The 19,844-nt window shown below is 39.0% G+C and overlaps 1 protein-coding gene and 1 non-coding gene across 2 annotated transcripts in view; one reads left to right on the top strand and one right to left on the bottom strand.

The window, feature by feature from the left end:
• Fry (FRY microtubule binding protein) overlaps positions 1-19,844 on the bottom strand; it is a 243,883-nt gene that overhangs the window by 160,431 nt on the left and 63,608 nt on the right. Inside the window, exons 3-5 of the mRNA XM_047553455.1 lie at positions 17,855-17,908; positions 4,334-4,473; positions 249-339 (exon numbers count right to left, since the gene is read on the bottom strand). Of these exons, the coding sequence (XP_047409411.1) occupies positions 249-339; positions 4,334-4,473; positions 17,855-17,908 (285 nt within the window). The remainder of the gene's footprint in view (positions 1-248; positions 340-4,333; positions 4,474-17,854; positions 17,909-19,844) is intronic.
• Trnaa-ugc (transfer RNA alanine (anticodon UGC)) lies at positions 2,677-2,750 on the top strand. The gene has a single exon. It is a non-coding gene; the product is annotated as a tRNA-Ala (tRNA).

The raw sequence follows: 19,844 nt of genomic DNA, 5'->3' as shown, positions 1-19,844 counted from the left end.
TTAACTTGGAAGGAAATATTAAAGATCTAATAGTACTGCCAATAACTATGCATGTTCTTCAGCAATCAATAAACATAATTCATATAACTTCCAATAACTATGCATGTTCTTCAGCAATCAATAAACATAATTCATATGACTCCAGAATTTGGAATTCATATACAATTTAATAAACCGTGACTTTCAAAACTTAAGTAATTTTCACCTTAATAGACATCAAGAAAAGTAACAAAAAATAAATTACCCACCTGTTTCAAAACTTCTATTAATACTAAAGAAAAAATAAAATCAATGGCGAGGTCCCGTCTTTCCATTAAATAATCTCGCTGCTGTTCATCACTGCAAAATTAAAATACTCACATTAAATGGCACCGAAGGTATTTTCAGAGTGAGAAAATTCATCAAAAATCTAGCTGGACTGAAAACCCACTATGATACTACAAGTGGGTAAATGCATGTTCATGCTTATTCTGTTGTCACTGTGGTACAGAGGATAAACATTGGATTTCAAATCCAGAATATCTGACTTTGACTTTAAAATTGCCAACTATGTGAACTTGTGTTGCTTTGAGCAAGTCCATTATCCCCTTTTGTGGCCTTTTTATGGTGTTTTGCTACCCAGGATTTCTATCATTTGTAAAATGTGAGGCCAACACATGATGGGGAGACCAAGCTGGAGATGTGCACTGACGGGATCTCATGAAAGGAGTTATGTAATGTAATAACGGAATGCAAGGAAGGATCTTGTGAATGGAGCTAAATAAGAACTATTATGACTGGTCATCAGAGCAGGACAACAGGGATCGAAGAAAAGATCAATTGCTTTTTTCTAAAAATTTCACTCTGTATTCTTTTCTTTATACCCTTTTTCCACTGGAAATTTAGCACAAGGAGGAAAGACGAAATGAAGGAGCATTAAAGACGAAAAAGGAGCTGGAAGAAGAGGGAGGAGCTGCAGAGACTTTGCATTCATTCAAAAGTCAGAAGTGGGAACAGAACTGACAAAGGACAGGATTGTGCCCCCACCCACTTTTCTGCTTACTGGATGCTCTGAGAGCTCATTTGGAACTGAACACAGACAGACTCCTGAAATGAGTGCCCAGTCCCTTAGCACAGGATGGCGGATAAGAGCAATGGCTTTGTGTAGAGCAATCCAGGCTTCAAACAATACCTTTTCTAATTACAAGCAATTTCTCCAACTATAAAATGGGAATAGTAAGAGTACTACCTGAATGTGCCTTATCCAAAACATTTGGGACCAGAAGTGTTTTGGATTTCAGACTTTTTCAGATTTTGGAATATTTACATACATATAATGAGATATCTTGGGAATAGGACCAAAGTCTAAATATGAGACTTATTTGTATTTCATATACTACTTCTACACATGGCCTGAAGGTAATTTATATACTCTTTTTAGGCTATGGGTGTTTTGACTGATCCCTCTCATGAAGTCAGAAAGTGGAATTTAGATTTGGGGTGTCATGTCAGCGCAAGAAAATTTTCAGATTTGGGAGCATTTCAGACTTTGAATTTTCAGGTTAGGGATGCTCAACCTGTACATAGATAAAGGTTTGAGATGATAAAGTTTGTTTAGTGTTTAGCACAGTCTCTTAAACACATACATACTTAATACGTGTTGAGGAAGGATGACAGGATTTGGACTTGCAGATATTTTCAGAATAAATCGAGACCTATATTATGGAATGCTTTTGTTTCCAGGCAAGAGGAATGAGAACCAACCAGGGTGATTTCTAAGATGTAAATAAAGAAGTTCTAGAGGTGCTTGGAAACCTTGAGCAAGGTCAAATTAAGGCTGATGGTCAAGGGAATGCTAGTAAGGGAATCTGCAGCTTTACCCTGCAGGTGGGAATGTATTCACAGGGCAGGGACACATTCATTTAGGGACATTCATGTGCAGCCCTGCCAAGAGGAAGAGCAGTGGAGAAAACCATCTGTCTGAGGTCATTTAAGCCCCTCGAGGGCTAGAAAGTGCTACTGCCAGCCAGGGCAACATGTAGAAAAAGGAGGGTATTCAGTAGTCAGGCCTTATATTCATTATATCACAGAACAAGGAATCAGGAAGTTCGAAAGCAAGAGGAAGGCAAATTCTCAAATACGGCCAGTAGAAGCAGAGAGCACTATTTGTGTCAGATGGCTGGCAGAATCTTCAAAACTGGTCAGAGAAGCCTGGAAAAGGAGTTGTTCTTAAAGTAAAAAAATTAACAAATCTTTGATTATATCTAATAAGCCAAATTGTGCTTTAAAATAAAAGACATACTTCTCTAGTAATGAATTCGACTTTACTGCTGGTCTGAAGTCTAATTGCCAAGAGTCAGAGGCATTTGACAAATTTATTTGGCAGTGCAAATGTTGATATTATACTAATCTTAGAAATCATAACCCAACGTCCGTCCCTTCGATTTGACTATTTTCAGTTGCTTCGGCTCCTCCCTAAGTTTCTAATTTAGCTGCATCTCAGATGCAGGATGCTCTAGAGACTCTCATTCTTCTAGCTTTATCCCAAGCACACATTCTCTCGTTTTAAATGCTCAAATGTTACTAAAATAAACCCAAGTCAAATTTTACTGTCCTGATTCAGAACATATTGGATTTCTGCTATCACTCTGATCTCCTGAAAAGAAATTCATACAATTAAAAACCCTATTCTCGGACTGGGGATATAGCTCAGTTGGTAGAGTGTTTGCTTTGCAAGCACAAGGCCCTGGGTTCAATCCCCAGTACCGCAAAAAAAAAAAAAAAAAACCTATTCTCAATCCCTAAAAGAATCAGTTCATGAAAAATCTACTTCCAGTAACAATTCTGACAAAATAGTGGCGCAGACTAAAACTCAATTCAACTCATTAGAACTGCTGTCCTCCCCCCCGGTAGGGCGTCACCCTGTGTACCAGTTCTCATGTAAGATGAGAAAAACAATAAAATAATCGCCTGCATTTACTGGTCACCCAGTGTGACCGTTTCCAGAGCCAGAACAGAAATTCTACCTTTAAAATTGGATAAATTTAAAAAGTATTTCTGAAGAGAGACTGCTAATAGGTAGCAGTCTATTTTTGGAGTGATAAAAAATTCATAGTGGTGATGACTGTACAACCTCAGGAACATACTGAAAATATTGAATTATGTACTTTAAAACTGAATTTTATGGTATATAAATTATATCCCATTAAAAATTTCCTTCTTCACCTAAAGTTACTCAGTATGAAAAAGTTATTAATCTCTCCCTCAGATAAGATGATAAACAAACAACAGAATCTTACAAGAGCGAGTGTATCATAAAATGATGTTACAAATTTAGATGAAATATAAATTGGTAAAATTACAGATCTTCAATTTCAAAAGAAGTCTTTTTTTTTTTTTTAAACAAAAGTGCAAGGGCTGTCAAAAAAAATGAGGGGTAAACCACTTCAAGAAAGCAGTTGACATCTGATTGTGAGTAATTAATTTCTGTTTATTGTCTTTAAAAGTATTTTTAAAATGCATCAATTTAAGCAGAGAAATCTAAATGCTTATAAAATAACCTTTTAAAAAATAAGTTTTATACCCTCACTGCCTTGCTGTAATGGGTTTACTTCAAACCTATGAAATTACATGTATTTGTTTAAATTTTTTGGAGGGGGTGATACACATGAATTTGATCATTTAGGAATCAAGTTTTATGGTGGAAGGGCTCATGTAAGAACAGCTTTCACTTTTCAAACCCACAAGAGAAAAGGAAACACAGAACAGACAAATCAAATTTCCAGCTGGAAGAAGTCAGACAGAAAGGATGAACCTAACTTCCTGGGCCTGGGAGAGGTGAGCTACCCAAAGGCATGTGGCTAATAAGCATCGGCAGGGCTAAACTCAATCCAACTGCACTTCCCACCACCAGGGTCTCACTCTCTGTTCACCAGCCCTCAGGAGAGATGGGACTCCTGCCCCAGGGCATCCAGTGCTTCCCCCTGCAGCTCACTCAGCACCCCAGGTGGCTAGGCCAGGACTAAAACATCTCAGCACGTCATGCAGGGCCCACCACCACCTTCATTTGGGGGTGGACTGGAGGGGAGACTCGAAGGAAGAAGCAGGCAAGATGGTAACCTAAGGTCCTTTGGACCCTGTCCCCACAAAGGCTGAAATAAGGACGTGTGTGAATTTGCAACCTGTGACACTTAGAAATGGCAAAGTGCTCCAAATGTAGTACCTGCTACAAATCAGGAGGGCCCTGCAGCACCTGCCAAGTATCTTTGTGGAGAGCCAGAGGGTCTAGTGTCATATAACTCATTTTATGTTTCTTAAAAAGAAAAGCCATAATCCTCACAGGAAAGAAACATACCTTTTTGATTTATTGCTTGTTCTTGGTCTGTACTCGTGTGATTCATCCTCAATACCATTTTGCCGTTTGTACCAGTCAAACAGTGTTCGAAGAATGGAGGGGAGGCAGTACTCAGAAAGGGAGCTCATGGAGCTGATGACCTACAGGGAAAGACAGAGGTGACTGACAGGTTTGGTGGCACCGAAAATTACCGGGAAACTTTCCATCGCACAAATAACCCCAGGAAATATTCACTACAAAATTCGTTTCACTTATCACTGTTTTTTGTTCATAATCTTTATTAGTACATTCCCAAGAGCCATGTCCCTTAGCACTGACAGATGTTCCTCATATAATAATAATAATTTTGCAATTCAAAAAAGTTAATTACTTTGACTCTTTCATTCTATGAATCAGATGTTAATTGCATACAAATAATTCATGGAACTGCAAAGAAATTATTTTCTCACATCACATAACCACAGTACTTTGTACATTTTAGCTCTTCGAACATGCTTGTTGTATAAATAAAAATATTAACACAATTATATTAATTATTTAGGTGAAATAAGAAAATCTATCCCCCAAACAAATAACCCAAGTGGTGATAACAATTATTTTCTGTTAGTAAGCATTCATTTATTAATTTGAGTTATGCCCCAAATTAGTCTCAAAGTATGAATAAATTGAAAAAGATTGACCTATTATTTTAAAGGCAAACTTCTTTATAAACAATGTGCTTTTGACAGACTTACTATTCTAATTTCCTTATTTGGGAAGATTCCTGGTCTTTTGCTAATTGCCACACTCCAAAAAGAACCTCAATCCGGATCTTAAATACAAAAATTAACTGAAAATGAATCAAACCTAAAATTATAAAACTTCTGAAGGAAATGGTAAAACATCTTTGGGTTAGGCAAGGGTGTCATAGGTTTGACTCCAAAAACAAAGTCTATGACAAAACTTGATATGCTGAAAGTCATATTAGAAGCCTCTGCATTTAGAACATACTGTCCAGAAAGTGATAAAAGATAAAGCAACAGACTAGCAGAAAATATTTATAAAATGCCTATCTGATAAAGGTCTTGTATCCAGAACATGTAAAACCACAGCGAGAAAGGTTTTAAGTACTTAATAAACAAGCAACATGAGCAAATTATAATACTCAGTGTAGATGAGCAGTGATAAAATGAATGTGCCCATGGCGAAAGAATTTGGCATAACATATCTGGAAGGTAATTTGGAAATGCATATGAAGAACCCAATAAAAGCCATTCTCAAGAAGTCCACTCTTAGAATTACATTAAGTATATAAAAAGATATGAGCAAGAATGGTCAGGGCATCAATGTTTCTACCAAAAAAAAAAAAAAAAAAAAAAAAAAACCCAAATGTCCAATTATATATAAATGCTTTAACACTATGTGGAATCTGTAATAGACTATTTATGAAAACATTTTTAAAAATCACATTTCAAAAAAATATACAATGACATGAAAATGTTCATGATGTTAAGTGGCAAAAGAAGGATGAAAAAACTCACATATGACCAACGTATGATCCCTACATGGAATATAAATAGGTATGTGCATGCAAAACATCAAACCAGGAGGACATTCACCAACATAGGGAGTGCAGGTTGAAACCAGAGGTCTCAGGAGAGAGAGACCACCAGAGGGAAGGAAGAGGTGCATCTTAAGAATGAAGGTAGGGGCTGGGGATGTGGCTCAGTTGGTAGAGTGCCTGCCTCGCAAGCACAAGGCCCTGGGTTCAATCCCCAGCGCCGCAAAAAAAAAAAAAAAAAAAAAAAAAAAAAAAAAAAAAGAATGAAGGTAGGATTTTACCGAAGCCTTGTTAAAGAAAGGGTAGACATTTGAGATGAGAGTCAAGGAAGAAAATATGCAGAGACCCATGGCAGGAAAGCCTATGGAAATGAAGGTACAAAACAATTATTCGTTGATGATCATAATGATGAACGTAGGAAAGGTGTGGAGAGTCAGGTATGCCAGCGTGGAATGTTGAAAAAGTTTTTTCTCTAGAAAATGGGAAGTACCTACAGATTTTTGAAAGAGGGAAATAAACCCATAAAAACGGGTTGGGGAGGTTTAATCTAGCAGTGATGTGTGGGAGAATAAACACAGATGTGCTGGAATTTAATGAGGTTACTGTAAGGGATCCAGGCATGCAGGATCTCTGTCTGGGCTGCGAGGTAGCAGGAGAAATGGAAACCCTTAGTTAACCTAGTTCTGCAGCTAAGCGGGCTGGGCTTTTACTTCCTTCTATAAAGCAGAAAACCAGTGAAGGAACAGAGTGCTTCGTGTCAATAGCATTTTCCATTCCCACCTTTAAAAGAAGCCTTGAACACTGAACAAAATAATTATGGCTTTCCTCCTTGGATTCTATTTCTTGATGGCCTATTGTGTGAGTTTTCTCCTGTAACTGTGGTTGTGGACACATATAGAGGATGGTACCTGATCTTTACTTATGGGTTAATAGAGGTTAGAAACAAACGCAACTGCATTCAGCCCGCACTGTGAACCAAGTCTCCATTAGTTTTTTTGAAAACAATCTAATCATTAAAAAAAAAAAAAAAAAGAAGAAGAAGAAGAAGAAAAGAAAAAACCCACTTTCCCCGCTCCCTGGGGCTGTTATATCCATAGCCACAAGCTATTTTTCTATCATAGATATAATAGCAATGTCTTTCTGGAAGAAAGCATATCATGATGTGTCAAAGGAATAGTTTATTAGTTCTAAAGATATTCCAGCATTTTCCTGGGCTATTTCCCCAAGTCACCACCATTTAAATGTTTTGAAATAAGACTGGGGGGTGTAATTCAGTGGTAGAGCACCTGCCTAGCACGCATGAGGCCCTGGATTTGATCTCCAGCATGACAAAAAATAAATAAACAAAATGTTTTGGACTGAGAGATGAAGGAAGTTTCTTCCACAGAGGAAAAAGGAATCAGAATTCAGAGTCCCTGGCTATGGGTTAATAGCCTTGGCCAGATGTAGTGTTCCGTGCTGTAATTCCCCACAACTCAGCAACTCAGGAGGCTGAAACAGGAGGATTGCAAGTTTGAAGCCAGCCTCAGCAATTTAGCAAGGCCCTACACAACTTAGAAAGACCCTGTCTCAAAATATAAAAAGAGCATGGGATGTGGCTCTGTGATAAAGTGCCCCTGGTTAAATCCCCACTATCACCTCTCCAAAGAAGTCTTATTTACTCCATATATAATAAAATCCCAATAAAATCCATTGTAAGGGAAAAAAGATTCTAAGTGGAGGAGGCTAAGGAGACATGATGACTAAATGAACATACTATTTTGGATGGCATTCTGGAACAGAAAAAAGATCTTAGGGAAAAACAATTGAAATCTAAAGTATCGAACTTAGGTAACAATAACAAACTGAGGCTTGTTTCTTATTTGTGACAAATGTACCACAGTGATATAAGATATTAACAACAGGAAGCTGGCAACTGTCTACATTCTCTTTGCAACTTTTCTGTAAATCCCAATCTATTCTAAAATAAAAAATTTAAAAGTGAACACTATTTATGTGTTCCATTTTTTGCTAGACCCATAGAGGAGACAAACTTCTGTCTGATTCCTAAACATCTGTGGGCAGATTCGACTACTTCACTTAGGTGTATCCCTTATTCTCTGTGCAGAGCATCCACAGCACTCTTCAAGTCTCTACTCTAACAATTTAAAGCAGAACTTTTTTCAAGCCATTAAAAAGTCACCGTAAAGACCGTCTTGGTATTAGATCTGCAGGACACACTTTCCAAGGCAAACATGCTGAGACCATCTCAGGAGAGATGAAAGGTCAGCACTGGGTGGACGTGTGTTTTTTCCATCTCTCTGTTACTGCCCTTTGGAGGCCAGGCTTTCAGGAAGGAAGGGTGGAATTTGCAAAGACCTGGCCCTCAAAGCTCAGGAAGGGAGGAAGGTCTAGCCGGCTTCTTGGTTACTCAACTCCTTCATTTACGGGAAGCAGAGCCAATGAAGAGATGAATTCTAGCTCTGTGCTGCTGCTGAAAGAGGGCAGGCCCGCTACAAAGATGCTCTTGTTGCATTTAAATGATCATATTCTTCCACCATCGATGAGCTACATACTGGGCAGCAGGAGGAGAAGAAGTGCACAGAATCACAGAACTATTTCATACTGGTGTTTTCTTATTTTTGAGGTGGGGGGGGTGAGGGGCAGAAGGGAATACTAAATGTACTTTGTAAATGTTCTGATGTTTACTTTGGCTTTTTATGTATAAATAAGCTAAAAGAGACTATCCATTATACTGTAGCAAAGACACTGATTTTTCATAAGCATTTTATTATACTTGCTAAATGCAAAGAAGGAAACTTCATAAATATTTGAATAATTACTCAATGGAGTCATTCCATGTTTTACAGTAATAAGGCAGACTTGTCAAGAGTGGTGCATTTAATGAACAGTTTTAAAGTCACTCCACTGGTGGCTTAATTTCTCAAATGAATACAAGTGGCCAGGAAACCTTGTAGGTCAGAGTACCTACTGTGCAATACCACAAAACACTGATATATTAAGTGACAAATGCAATTTATTTGTACTCAATCATATATTATACTATTGGTAGTGTGCTTGTGAGTGATAAAATGTACCAAAGCCTTAAGAATAATTTATTACAAAACCATAAAAATGTAATAAAAATCTATACATTAAATATATATATTTTTTCTATAGATTACAAAGAGATCTTCATTTTTGAATTTTCACATCTTTGTTCATTTTATGGAATATATTGTTTCAATGGAGAGTTATTTAAGAAAAGCTGACAAAAGGGAAATTTGAATAACAGTAATATGTCAGTTTTGTTTTTACTCTTAACTGCATATATTTTTCATGTATATGTTTCAAATAGATTTTCATTGAATTGCAGCATTAGAATCAGTGTTCCAACACTATTCATTCACTTCTTCAGGATAATTATTACTGACCAAGATGATAAACAGGTGTTTTAGTTCTACTATGGATATATTTTACTATGGATTTTCTGTTAATAAATGGCATTTTACACACACTGAGGAACTAAGGTGTCACAAAAGCACATAAAACATGTAACATTTAGAAGAAACCCCAATGGAAGTTATTTAAAATGCTTGAGTAAGTAAAGTGGAATTTAAAGAGATGATACCAATAAAGTAAATCACACTGAATTCAAATAGCTTTTGAAATAGCTGCAAACTTGAGGTTCTGAGGACCCAGTATGTGATGACTGATCCTCCGTCTGCCATGTTTCCATAATTTCACGAGGGCACTGGAGAGATCAGGAGATCCTGGGTTCAAGTTACGGCTCTGCTCATTAGCTGCATGGGCATGGCTTGGCATGTTGCCAATTCTCAGCTGTAAAACTAGGCAAAGAATACTCATCTCACTGGGTTTTTATGAGGACAAAATAAGATGTGTAAAATGTGGAGCACAAAATAGACCTTCCAAAATGTCTGTTTTCCTTTTCCATTTCCAAATATTGAAACTGAAGCACAGACAAAAAGTGACTTCGGTGGGATCACAGGCTAAATGAATGACACAAGATGACAACAGCATTTTATTCAGAGTAGGATAAATGGTTTTTTTTTGTTGTTGTTGTTTTTTGTTTTTGGTACTAGGGATTGAACCCGAGTACAAAAACCACTTTGCAATCACTGAGCAACATCCGCAGCCCTTTTTATTTTTGAGACAGTGTTTCACTAGGTTGCTTACACCCTCACTAAATTACGAGGCTGGCTTTGAACCTGTGATCCTCCTGCCTTGGCCTCCTAAACTGCTGGGATCACAGGTGTGTGTCACCACATTGCTTTCTTATTTTACTGAATGGGTGGAGTAGGGCGGAGCCACACATGCCCATCATCTAAGCACAAACTCTCAGGGCCTCCTTTAGAACCTTTGTGTTCCCATGACTTCCTGTCTCTAGTAGATGTGAGCACACTGTCTACTGCCTGGCACTTTCCAAATGCTTGCAATAGGTCACTAAGTGATGCATGTCCCTCGTTAGCGCTTTCCTTCACTAGACTCTTAAGAACGATGTAGTTAGCATCTCACTCCAAGTTTGCCGGAGGCAACAGTTCACTCTTAAGCCAACAGGAAATGACACTGAGGACAGTAACCAGTGACTATCCTGGAACCAGATCAATCAATTAGATAAAACCCATTATGCCACTGCCAACTCACCCACACATCAGACTCTCAGGAACCTCAACCACCTGAGAAAAGTGTTGAGAGAAAAAGGGACACAACCATTGGCATGGTGTTATTTTGTATTTCACTTAGTATAAGTAAGTGGGTTCCATAAAGTGTGTGCAGCCCACATGACTCTGCTCTCTGGGTTCGACTAATTCTCAAGGATCTGTTCTACCAGAAGGCTTCTCAATCACACATGCATTGGTGATGATGCTTCTTCCTGCCTCGCTATCAGCTCTCTTCTTGCTCCCTGAAATGTGATTTCTGTTCACCACACTGCTGACATCTACCTGAAAGATAGCAAAGGCAAACTCAATGGCCAACCAGTGGCCTTTTTGGTGGACATTTCCCCTGAGGTCTCCTGTGCAAACAACAATCTCTGTGAAAGGCTTTCCTCTCCAGGATCCTATGTTGCTGCCCTGTCCCAGGAAGCTTCCTGCATGTTCTATTATCTCCTGTGCAGTTCCTTATACAACTGCCAAAGCACTGCCAGACATTTCACCTGAGATAATCAGGATCTGGAGTCTAACTCTGATTGGTGTGGCACAACTCCTTTAGGGAATAAGTATACTTTACTATGCAAAGACAAAATAACTTCCTCTTACCACAGGAGACTATTTTTTTTTTCTTATGTGATGCTGAGGATTGAACCCAGGGTCTCAAGCATGCTAGGCAAGCACTCTACCACTGAGCCCCATCCCCGGCCCCAATGAGACTATTTTAAGAGTCCAAGTTGGAGCAACACTCAAAATCAAAAACATTATTTTGTGTACATTGTAATTTAACATCCTTAATTTGAAAGCCCAAAGTCTAAAATGTTCCAAAATCTGAAATACTGAGTGATGACACCGAGGCTTGAAGTGGAAAATTCTACAATATGAAACATAGTTATTATTTTAAATGCATAAAATTACATGCAGGCTTTGTGTAGAAGGGGTATATGAAACCAATGAATTTCATGCTTAGACTTGGGTCCTATCCTAAGATATCTCATTATGTATTCTGTAAAGATCCAAAACACTTCAATCACAAGCATTTTTATTAAAGGGATATCTGACCTGTAGTTCCCTCCTAGTATGTTTACACCATCATTAGATAATACGTAAGCAATGGTTTAAAAGTCAAGGGTAAAGAAAATGAAGAATACATTTATGTGTAGCTAGAAGGCACAAGCAAGAATAAAGATTCAGTGATTGATTGACAGTCAACATTTTCTTCTCTTAGTGTAGATGTATCTAATGACTGGTTTGTAAATCCATTCTCCACCAGGTTGCACACTTGCTGGGGTCAGATTTATTTAAGAGAGTTGATTTTCTTTTATCTTTTTAAAATGGGTCAACGTGCTATTTGAGCTGTGTTTGATCATCCACCCACCCAGGTTCACCCTCCTCATAGGTTAGCTGTTGTTTCATTGGAGATTCTGAAATCAAATGTCTCCACTTTTATCCTTAAAAAGATAACTAAAATTTAGTAACAGAAGGAAACCACTTCAAGTGGTAAAATGGCAGCTCACCATGCCTTTCACTGACAGACACTCTCCTCAGATCACAGAGAGGAACTCATCACTAGTGTTGTGATTCTGCTCTAAAACACTGCTTTTTAATTGAAGCACTGCCAATCATCATTAACCACCATAACTTAGGTGTGAAAGTAAATCTCCAAAGTCTTTAACGTTAATCTGTCAACTATGAAAACATATTCTACCTGGCAAGGAGCAGCCCCTGCAGCCAATCTTTCTCAAAGCTGCTTCCTGCAAGCTCCTAACTGCTCTCCTTTAGATCCTCCTCGTCTGCATCTTCCACAATGCCCCATCCCCAGCTGCCATGACGGGCCCTGGAAAGCTGCATCTTCTTGGGCTTCTCTCACATTTTGGCCACCCTTTCCCTGACCATTATTTTGTGGATCGCACCTCCTAATCTTAACTCCTTATGCTCCCCTAGGATATTCTCCACTCATGTGTTCTGCTCTTTTTACTCTCTCCGTGTTCGTTAAGTGATTGCATAAATAAATGAGCCTGCTATTTCTTCTGAGACATTCTACCATCCAGGAAAATTCATTACGTGTAAAACTGACTTACAACCCTCCCTATTTTCCTCCCTGCAAGCATGGCATTCCTCTGCCTGGCAAACTCCTAATTCATAAAAAATAATCCAGACTCCTCAGCATGGCTCCTATGACCCTGCGGTCACTTTTCCAACTTAGTCCACTGCCACTCTCCAGCACTCTGCTCTTTTCACCTTCGACTTCCCTTTTGTCCACAAGACTCAGAACTGCACTTCTTGTTCACCTATATAACAGATGTCACTGTTCCTTGATTGCTCTCTGGGACACACTCATCCCCCTTCCTGGTGTCATTAACCTCTCCCTTCTCTGAGTTCCTAGAGAATGTGATGTGAACCTCTAGTATAGCCTTTCCATTGCAGAATTCTTTGTGTAGACAGTGTTTTCCTTTGGGAACTGGGAACTCCTCAAGGACAGAAACTCTATCTTAAACTTATCTGTATACCTTGCATAGATTCTAGCATGTTTCAGGCACTTATTGTTGAGTGAACTGAAAATTGCTCCAAGTCATGGTTTAAAATTACAGGTACCTTATGTTTCTCCTTCTCTCAACCAGTGTTGATTATTCTTCTATAATTCTGCAAAAATCATCCTTCCTTACATGTCTCCCTTCCTCTGTTCTAGTTCAGGTCTTTTTAGCCTCAAATCTATTAATGCCATGCTTCCCCCATGCCTTCACTCTTCAAAGGTCTCTCTGGGGTTCTCATCATGAACACTGTCTCCTCTGGGTTAACGTCAAACGGTCACTTGGATCCCCTTGACAGTGGTACATGGAGGATGAGGTCCCAGCCCCCTGGCACTAAGGTCTTCCACAATCTGGTCCCTTCCTGTCTCTGCAGGCTGAACTCCTTCCAAACACTCCCAGATTGTAGAGAAAAATTGTTTCAAGGGGAACCTAGAGCATACCTCTCCAGGGGCCATCTAAGTCGAGGGACCTTTCAACTACTTTAAAACTATTTAAATGACAGATAACTGATAGTAATGCAAAAGAATTCTTGGCTATAGATGAGAAAAATTGCTGAGAGAAGGTTCAGTTGACCTCCCTCCTCTAAGTGGAAGAGGCCAATTTTGTTTCTGGATAAACACTGACTTCACTGTCCCAGATTTATAAATGTCTGCTTTTTGGATTTTCTTCTGAGCTAGGTGTAACATCCCTCGTTAATAATGACCTAAAAAAAATCTTTAACATGTGTTTATTTTACATCTTTGTGAGAGTCATGGTTTTACCTGTTTTTGAAGATTTAACAATTCATACCTTCTGCCCGAATAATACACACCTTTAGTCCCCAAAGATAACTTAGAATGTCATTTTTCCGTCCAAGGCCTTTGCAGAAAATATTCTCCTGAAATTTGTTATGTTACATGCCATCAATACCTAGCAAAATCCTAGTGTTTTAGGCACTTGATAAACTGTGTTCCCTTTCAGAAAAATTTTGTTCTACCATCTGGCCCTTAAGTCCCAAAAGGTCCATTGTGGCTCTTCATATGCATCTGGGCACAGGCCAGAGCCTCTTCTGGATTGGAAGTTTCTGGAATATGGATCACATTCCCAGGGACCTAGGTTTCTGAGGCACATATTCTATGTCTCCTCATAACTCTCCTCAGAAATCTGTATGTGTACATGCAGTTAATAAAATTAAAGGCCTCTCGTACCAAGACAAGCTTTCACTCACTTTACTCACTGAGCCCTCGCAGTTAACTGGGCTATTTAAAATGTCAGTGGCAGTATTCATCCATACAACTCCGCTGGGAATCTTCTTCCTGTCTTTATTTTTGATTCTTTTCCTGGTGTGACCTTCTCACTAGCAGGGAATGGAAGACACAGCCCACACGCTCTGGGCCTCTCCCGCCTGCTCAGAGGTCAGGTCACACTTGCGTCTTCCAGGTCGGCTTACTTCCTAGCCTGGGGTCATCGTTTATCTGATTACAGGTTTCTTATTTATCTCTTCCACGAGACCAGGGGCCTCTCCGGGGCAGGCGTCATGCTTCCTTCATGCCGATATCCACAAGGGGGTTTACTAATTAGCCCACGGATGCCACAAGCCGGGGTTGCACAGGAATGGGTCAAAAGCATACTCCCCTCGCTCCCCTTGTGTCTTAGTTATAAAATACCCCAATTTTTAGATGGACACATGACTGCCAAAAGTAAAAAAGAAAAAAAAAATTTATCTTTCTGAAAGCTAATTGTGACCATGTAATATAATATTTGACTAAATGAATGTAAGCAGAAATGTTGGGTGCAACTTTGGGAAGTTCTTATTTGTTTTTTATGTAATTATTTTTCCATTTTTCCTTCCTGTTGCCTGGAATGCAGACGTAATGGCTGAGCTTTAGCAGCCATAATAAACCTTGAGAATGTAAGCAATATATAAGAAAGAAAAAGTTATATAAATCCCAGGCTGATTTCCTCTATATTTCTTGAACATGGGAGAAACACACTTTCATCCTGTTTAAACCACTTATAATAACTGATACAGGATCTTAGGTTCTTTGCCTACTGAAAACTCCCCCTTGAATTTACACCCTAGCTTTTAGCAACAAACAGGTTATAGAATAAAAAGCACCGGTGTTGTTATACTCAGAACACATGGATTCCAGTCTTGGCTGCTGCAAGTTTTAGTCACATACTATTGGGCAAATTTTCTGAGACCCATTGTCATTAAATGTAACAATGTAGAAACGAGACTCTCTTCATTGGAGTTGATGGAAGGATTGCCTGATGTCAGATGAGATCATATGATCTTGGCTTTCATTTCTAGTAAGAGGAAAGTGAAATATGGACTGGTTACACAGAGGCATGAACATGCAGGATGAGGCTGTGAAAGGGTAAGGCCCAGCTCTCTACACCCTGTTGTTTACACAGGGATGTGTAAAAGGAGGATACAGTACACATATCCTCTCAACAGGGAACAGGTGTAACAGAAGACTAAAAGACCTTGTTACGTTCATGGCCTTGTCAGTGGAACTGTGATTCTTATAAACTGTTGCTTGAAACGGCTTTGTCTTAGTTCATTTTGTGCTGCTGTAACAAAATACCCAGGCCTCAATAATTTATAAAAAACAGAGATTTCTTTCTCACAGTTCTGGAGCCTGGGAAGTTCAAGGCAACACTACAGCAGGTTCATTCTTGGGTCTCTGCTTCCAAGGTGGCATCTTGAATAACGTGTGCTCACAGGGGGGAAGGACAAAAGTGGGTGAGCTCCCTCCGTCAAACTCTCATAAAGGCACCTAAACCCTTTCATCAGGGGGCAGCCCTCATGGCCTAGTCACCTCCCAAAGGGCCCCACCTCTTAGCACTATCGCATTAGTAACACCTGAGTTTGGGCACAAACATAAATCAAAGCAGACACTTTCAAAAGTTACTGTGCGGACTTTTTCTTCATTGAATCCACAGGTGGACCAACTTCAGCCAAGTTTCTCTGTGGCCTGGGAGTCCTGGTAGCTCTTTAACACAAGACAGACTTTGTAGTGTCTTCTCTTATGATTCATGTGTGAATCTGTGGTCTAAAGATCAGAGGGTGTTGCTCTGTGTCTAGGGAAAGTTTTCAGTGACCATCTCATTATTGGTTCACATATAAAGTGATGCAGATTTGACAGCTCTCTGGTAAAGCCAAGAACCTGCATTTCTAACAGCACCACAGGGGATGTTGACAAGGCAGGTATATGGACAACACTTGGAGCAGCAAGGTGAAAAGTAATCTAGTTAATTGTCAAAGTTGGGATTTCAAAAAAAAAAAAAAAAGTTGAGATTTCAGCCCACACCTGTTTAATCGTAGAGGACCTCTCTTTTCCATAGCAATAAAATGGAGAAATAGCTGAATAAAAAATGAGAAAATGTGCTTAAGTCAAGTTTTCGGTCTAACTATTTTTTAAAATCATTACATTATTATTATTATTTTTAATGTGGAGCTGAGGATCAAACCCAGGGCCTCACACGTGCTGGGCAAGCGCTATACCACTGAGCCACAACCCCAGCCCTTTGTTCTAACTATTAAGCGCAATGTTAAAATTTAGAAGAAGTATTTCCCTTGAGAACAAAAGAGTCACAATCTGCCCCACTTCCAAAATGGTGACACTAAACATCATGTACATATTCACCAAGGGTCTCTGACTACCCCAGCACCCATCAGGTGACAACAGTAACTGACAACATGACTAGGGAAGACTGCACCCTGAGGCCAAGAGAGGAGGCCCGGCCTCCACCTCGCCAGCGTTTTGGAGAACAGCCTGCTCTGCTCAAGTTCAGAGCCACACAGCCTGGGAGCCTGGTGCTGAGCAGGAGCATGTGAGCCCTCCCTCATGCACAGCAAGCTCCTAACAGAAAACGCAGGACTTTGTATTTACAGTGTGATGTTACAGGATCACACTGAGCTTGCATGGTCAGAGTTACCTCCATTGGGTTTCACAGTGAAGACAGTTTCAAAGCCCTATAGAAAGTGGACTTTCTGTGTATTCTTTATTAGTCAATAAAAAAAACACTGTGGTCAATGAGGCCATCCAGCAGCGCATCCAATGTCTCTCCATTGGCACCAACTGAGATTTCTGAAGAAGACATGCTGCACTGCAGAAGTTTAGGAAACACTACAAACACATCTCCAGTCTCCTCTGGTGTCCTGACGTCTACTAATTTCAAGTGAACCTATAGCTTCCGTCAAGTTACAGAATCAGGATCTCTCTGATCTTATGTTTATTCTGTGCTGTTGAGAGCTGAGTGTCCTTTTACTAGTCTTGACCTATTTTCAAAGGAGTCTCTCGGCATTTATTCTGTCTCAAATTATTTCATTTACGTATTGTTTTCTCTATTAGAATCAAATGTCCACTACTTTTAGAATTATTGTTGAGGAGGTTTCCCTCTCACAGGATGGTGATTTTTTGAAGGGTTAAAACTCAATGTTGGTTGAAAATATGAATAAGCTTCAGTGCAAAGACCAAATCATCATGTGGTATCATTCATCCAGAAGAATCTCAAGTTTTAAAATGGAATTTCCTTTAAGCTATCCTCTCAGTTTCTTTAATTCTGCTATACAAAGGTTTAGAAAACCATTAATTAAGGGCCTATTTGTATTATTTCCACATTTTCCAGTTCTTTCCTATTCAAATACAGAGACACCTGCTGAATATCTATAAACCCAAGAGGAAACACTGCAGGACACAGCTTGTAAAACTACACACTTATATCCTCTTTGAGTAAATTCCTTAATAAACAATAGTGAGCATTCAGACTCTGCCTTCTGAGTATTTTGAAATAATAAAAACTTATCACCTACTTGGTCAAATTGGGGGTCTTCTCCACGCTGCAGAGATTTTGTCAATGGTTTTTCCTACAAAAGAAAAAAATATTTGCAAGAATAATTATTATAGAATTTTAAGCATTAGAAAATAAACACCATTATTGTACAATTTTTTAAATATTTTTCCACTTACAGAATGAGGACACATCAGTATTTAAATGAGTGAGAAAGTCTCCTGTAACTAATCTGATCTCACATGTAGGCTGTGATCATTTCTGTCATGACTCTTTGTGTCCATCTTAACACACACCTCTTTGACCAAAACATGAAGAAAGGGAAATGCAAATTAAAACCACCATGAGACACTACCTCAAACCAGCTAGATGACTTTTATCAAAAAGACAAAACATAAATATCTATGAGGATGTAGAGAAAAAGGAATCCTTGAATGTTACTGGTGAGAATGGTGATTAGTACCACCAAATATGGAAGTTCTTCAAAGAGTTAAAAGGAGAAGTACCATATCATTCACTAATTCTACTTCTAAGTACATATCCAAAGTAAATGAAACCAGTATGTTGAAGAGTATCTGCATGTGCATATTCACTGAGGCACTATTTATAATAGCCAAGATCAGGAATCAACCTAAATGTCAATCAATGGATGAATGGAGAAAGGAAATCAGGTATACACACACAGTGAAATACTACTCAGCTTTTAAAAAGAAGGGAATCCTGTCATATGCAACGATAAGGATGAACTTGGAGGATGTTGTGCTAAGTGATAAAAGCCTCACAGAGAGATAAATATTGCACAATTTCGTTTATATGTGGAATCTGAGAGTCAAAATTGAAGAAGCAGAGTAGAATGCTGGTGGGCAGAGACTAGTGGGGACAGGTTAGGGAAGGGGGAAGGGGAGATCCTAGTCAAAGGGTACAGGTTTCAGTTAGGAGGAATAAGCTTTGGAGATATAATGGATAAAATAGTGACTGTACTTAATACTAATGTATTATGCTTTGATCTGCATGTGTCCCCTAGAAATTCATGCTGAAACTTAACCCCTCAGATGATGCTGTTAAGGGACAAGGCCTTTGGGTGGTGATGAGACTGAGGGCAGAACCATCATGGATGGAATTAGTGCCCTAGGAGCTTGCTTGTCTTCCAACCATGCCAGGATGCAGCATGAAGACCCATCGATGAAGAAGAATGCCCTTGCCAGACACCAAATCTGCTGGGGACTGCATCTGGCTTTCTAGTCTCCAGAACTATGAGCAACAAATTTCTGTTGTTTAAGAACTACCCCATTTATGGTAGTTTGTTATAGCAGTCTGAATGGAATAAGACAAGCTATATACTTGGAAACTACTGAGGAAGTGAATTTTAAATGTTCTTACCACACATTTATGAATAAGTGTCTGGGGAGATGGATATGTTGATTAGCTTGAAGTACTTATTCCACAAAGGGTAGATATAGCAAAACATCATGCTGGATGCCAGAAATTTACAAATTTTATTTGTAAAGTTTAAAAAAATCTGATACTGTGGTGGTCTTGTATTTTCAATGGAAACCACATAATAAAAACCATGGCTGGGTGTGGTGGTGCATGCCTGTAATTCCAGTGACTTGGGAGATCTGAGGTATGAAGATTCCAAGTTTGAGACCAACTGTGGCAACTCAGTGAGACTCTGTCTCAAAATAAAAAGATAAAAAGGACTGGGGATACCGATCAGAGGTAAAGCACCCCTGGGTCCAATCTCCAGTAACAGAAACAAACAAACACACAAACAAATAAAAAGCCAAAACCACCATCACCACCAAAACCTAGAGAATTTATTTTTTAAATTTTTAGCATTTATCTTGGGACTTAACAGATAATAAAAAGTTGAAAGTGACATACTAGTCTAAGTTCTTACCTGTAGAAACAAAATAAGATCTATTTATTAGACTGATGTTGAGGGACAAGCTGCTAATCATATATTTGCTAGGTGTAACTGGTGAATTTGGGGCATGTGATTTTAATCATAT

The sequence above is a fragment of the Sciurus carolinensis genome, chromosome 5, assembly GCF_902686445.1.
Source record: "Sciurus carolinensis chromosome 5, mSciCar1.2, whole genome shotgun sequence".
Taxonomy (NCBI): Eukaryota; Metazoa; Chordata; class Mammalia; order Rodentia; family Sciuridae; genus Sciurus; species Sciurus carolinensis.
This window is presented reverse-complemented; position numbering and strand designations above follow the sequence as displayed.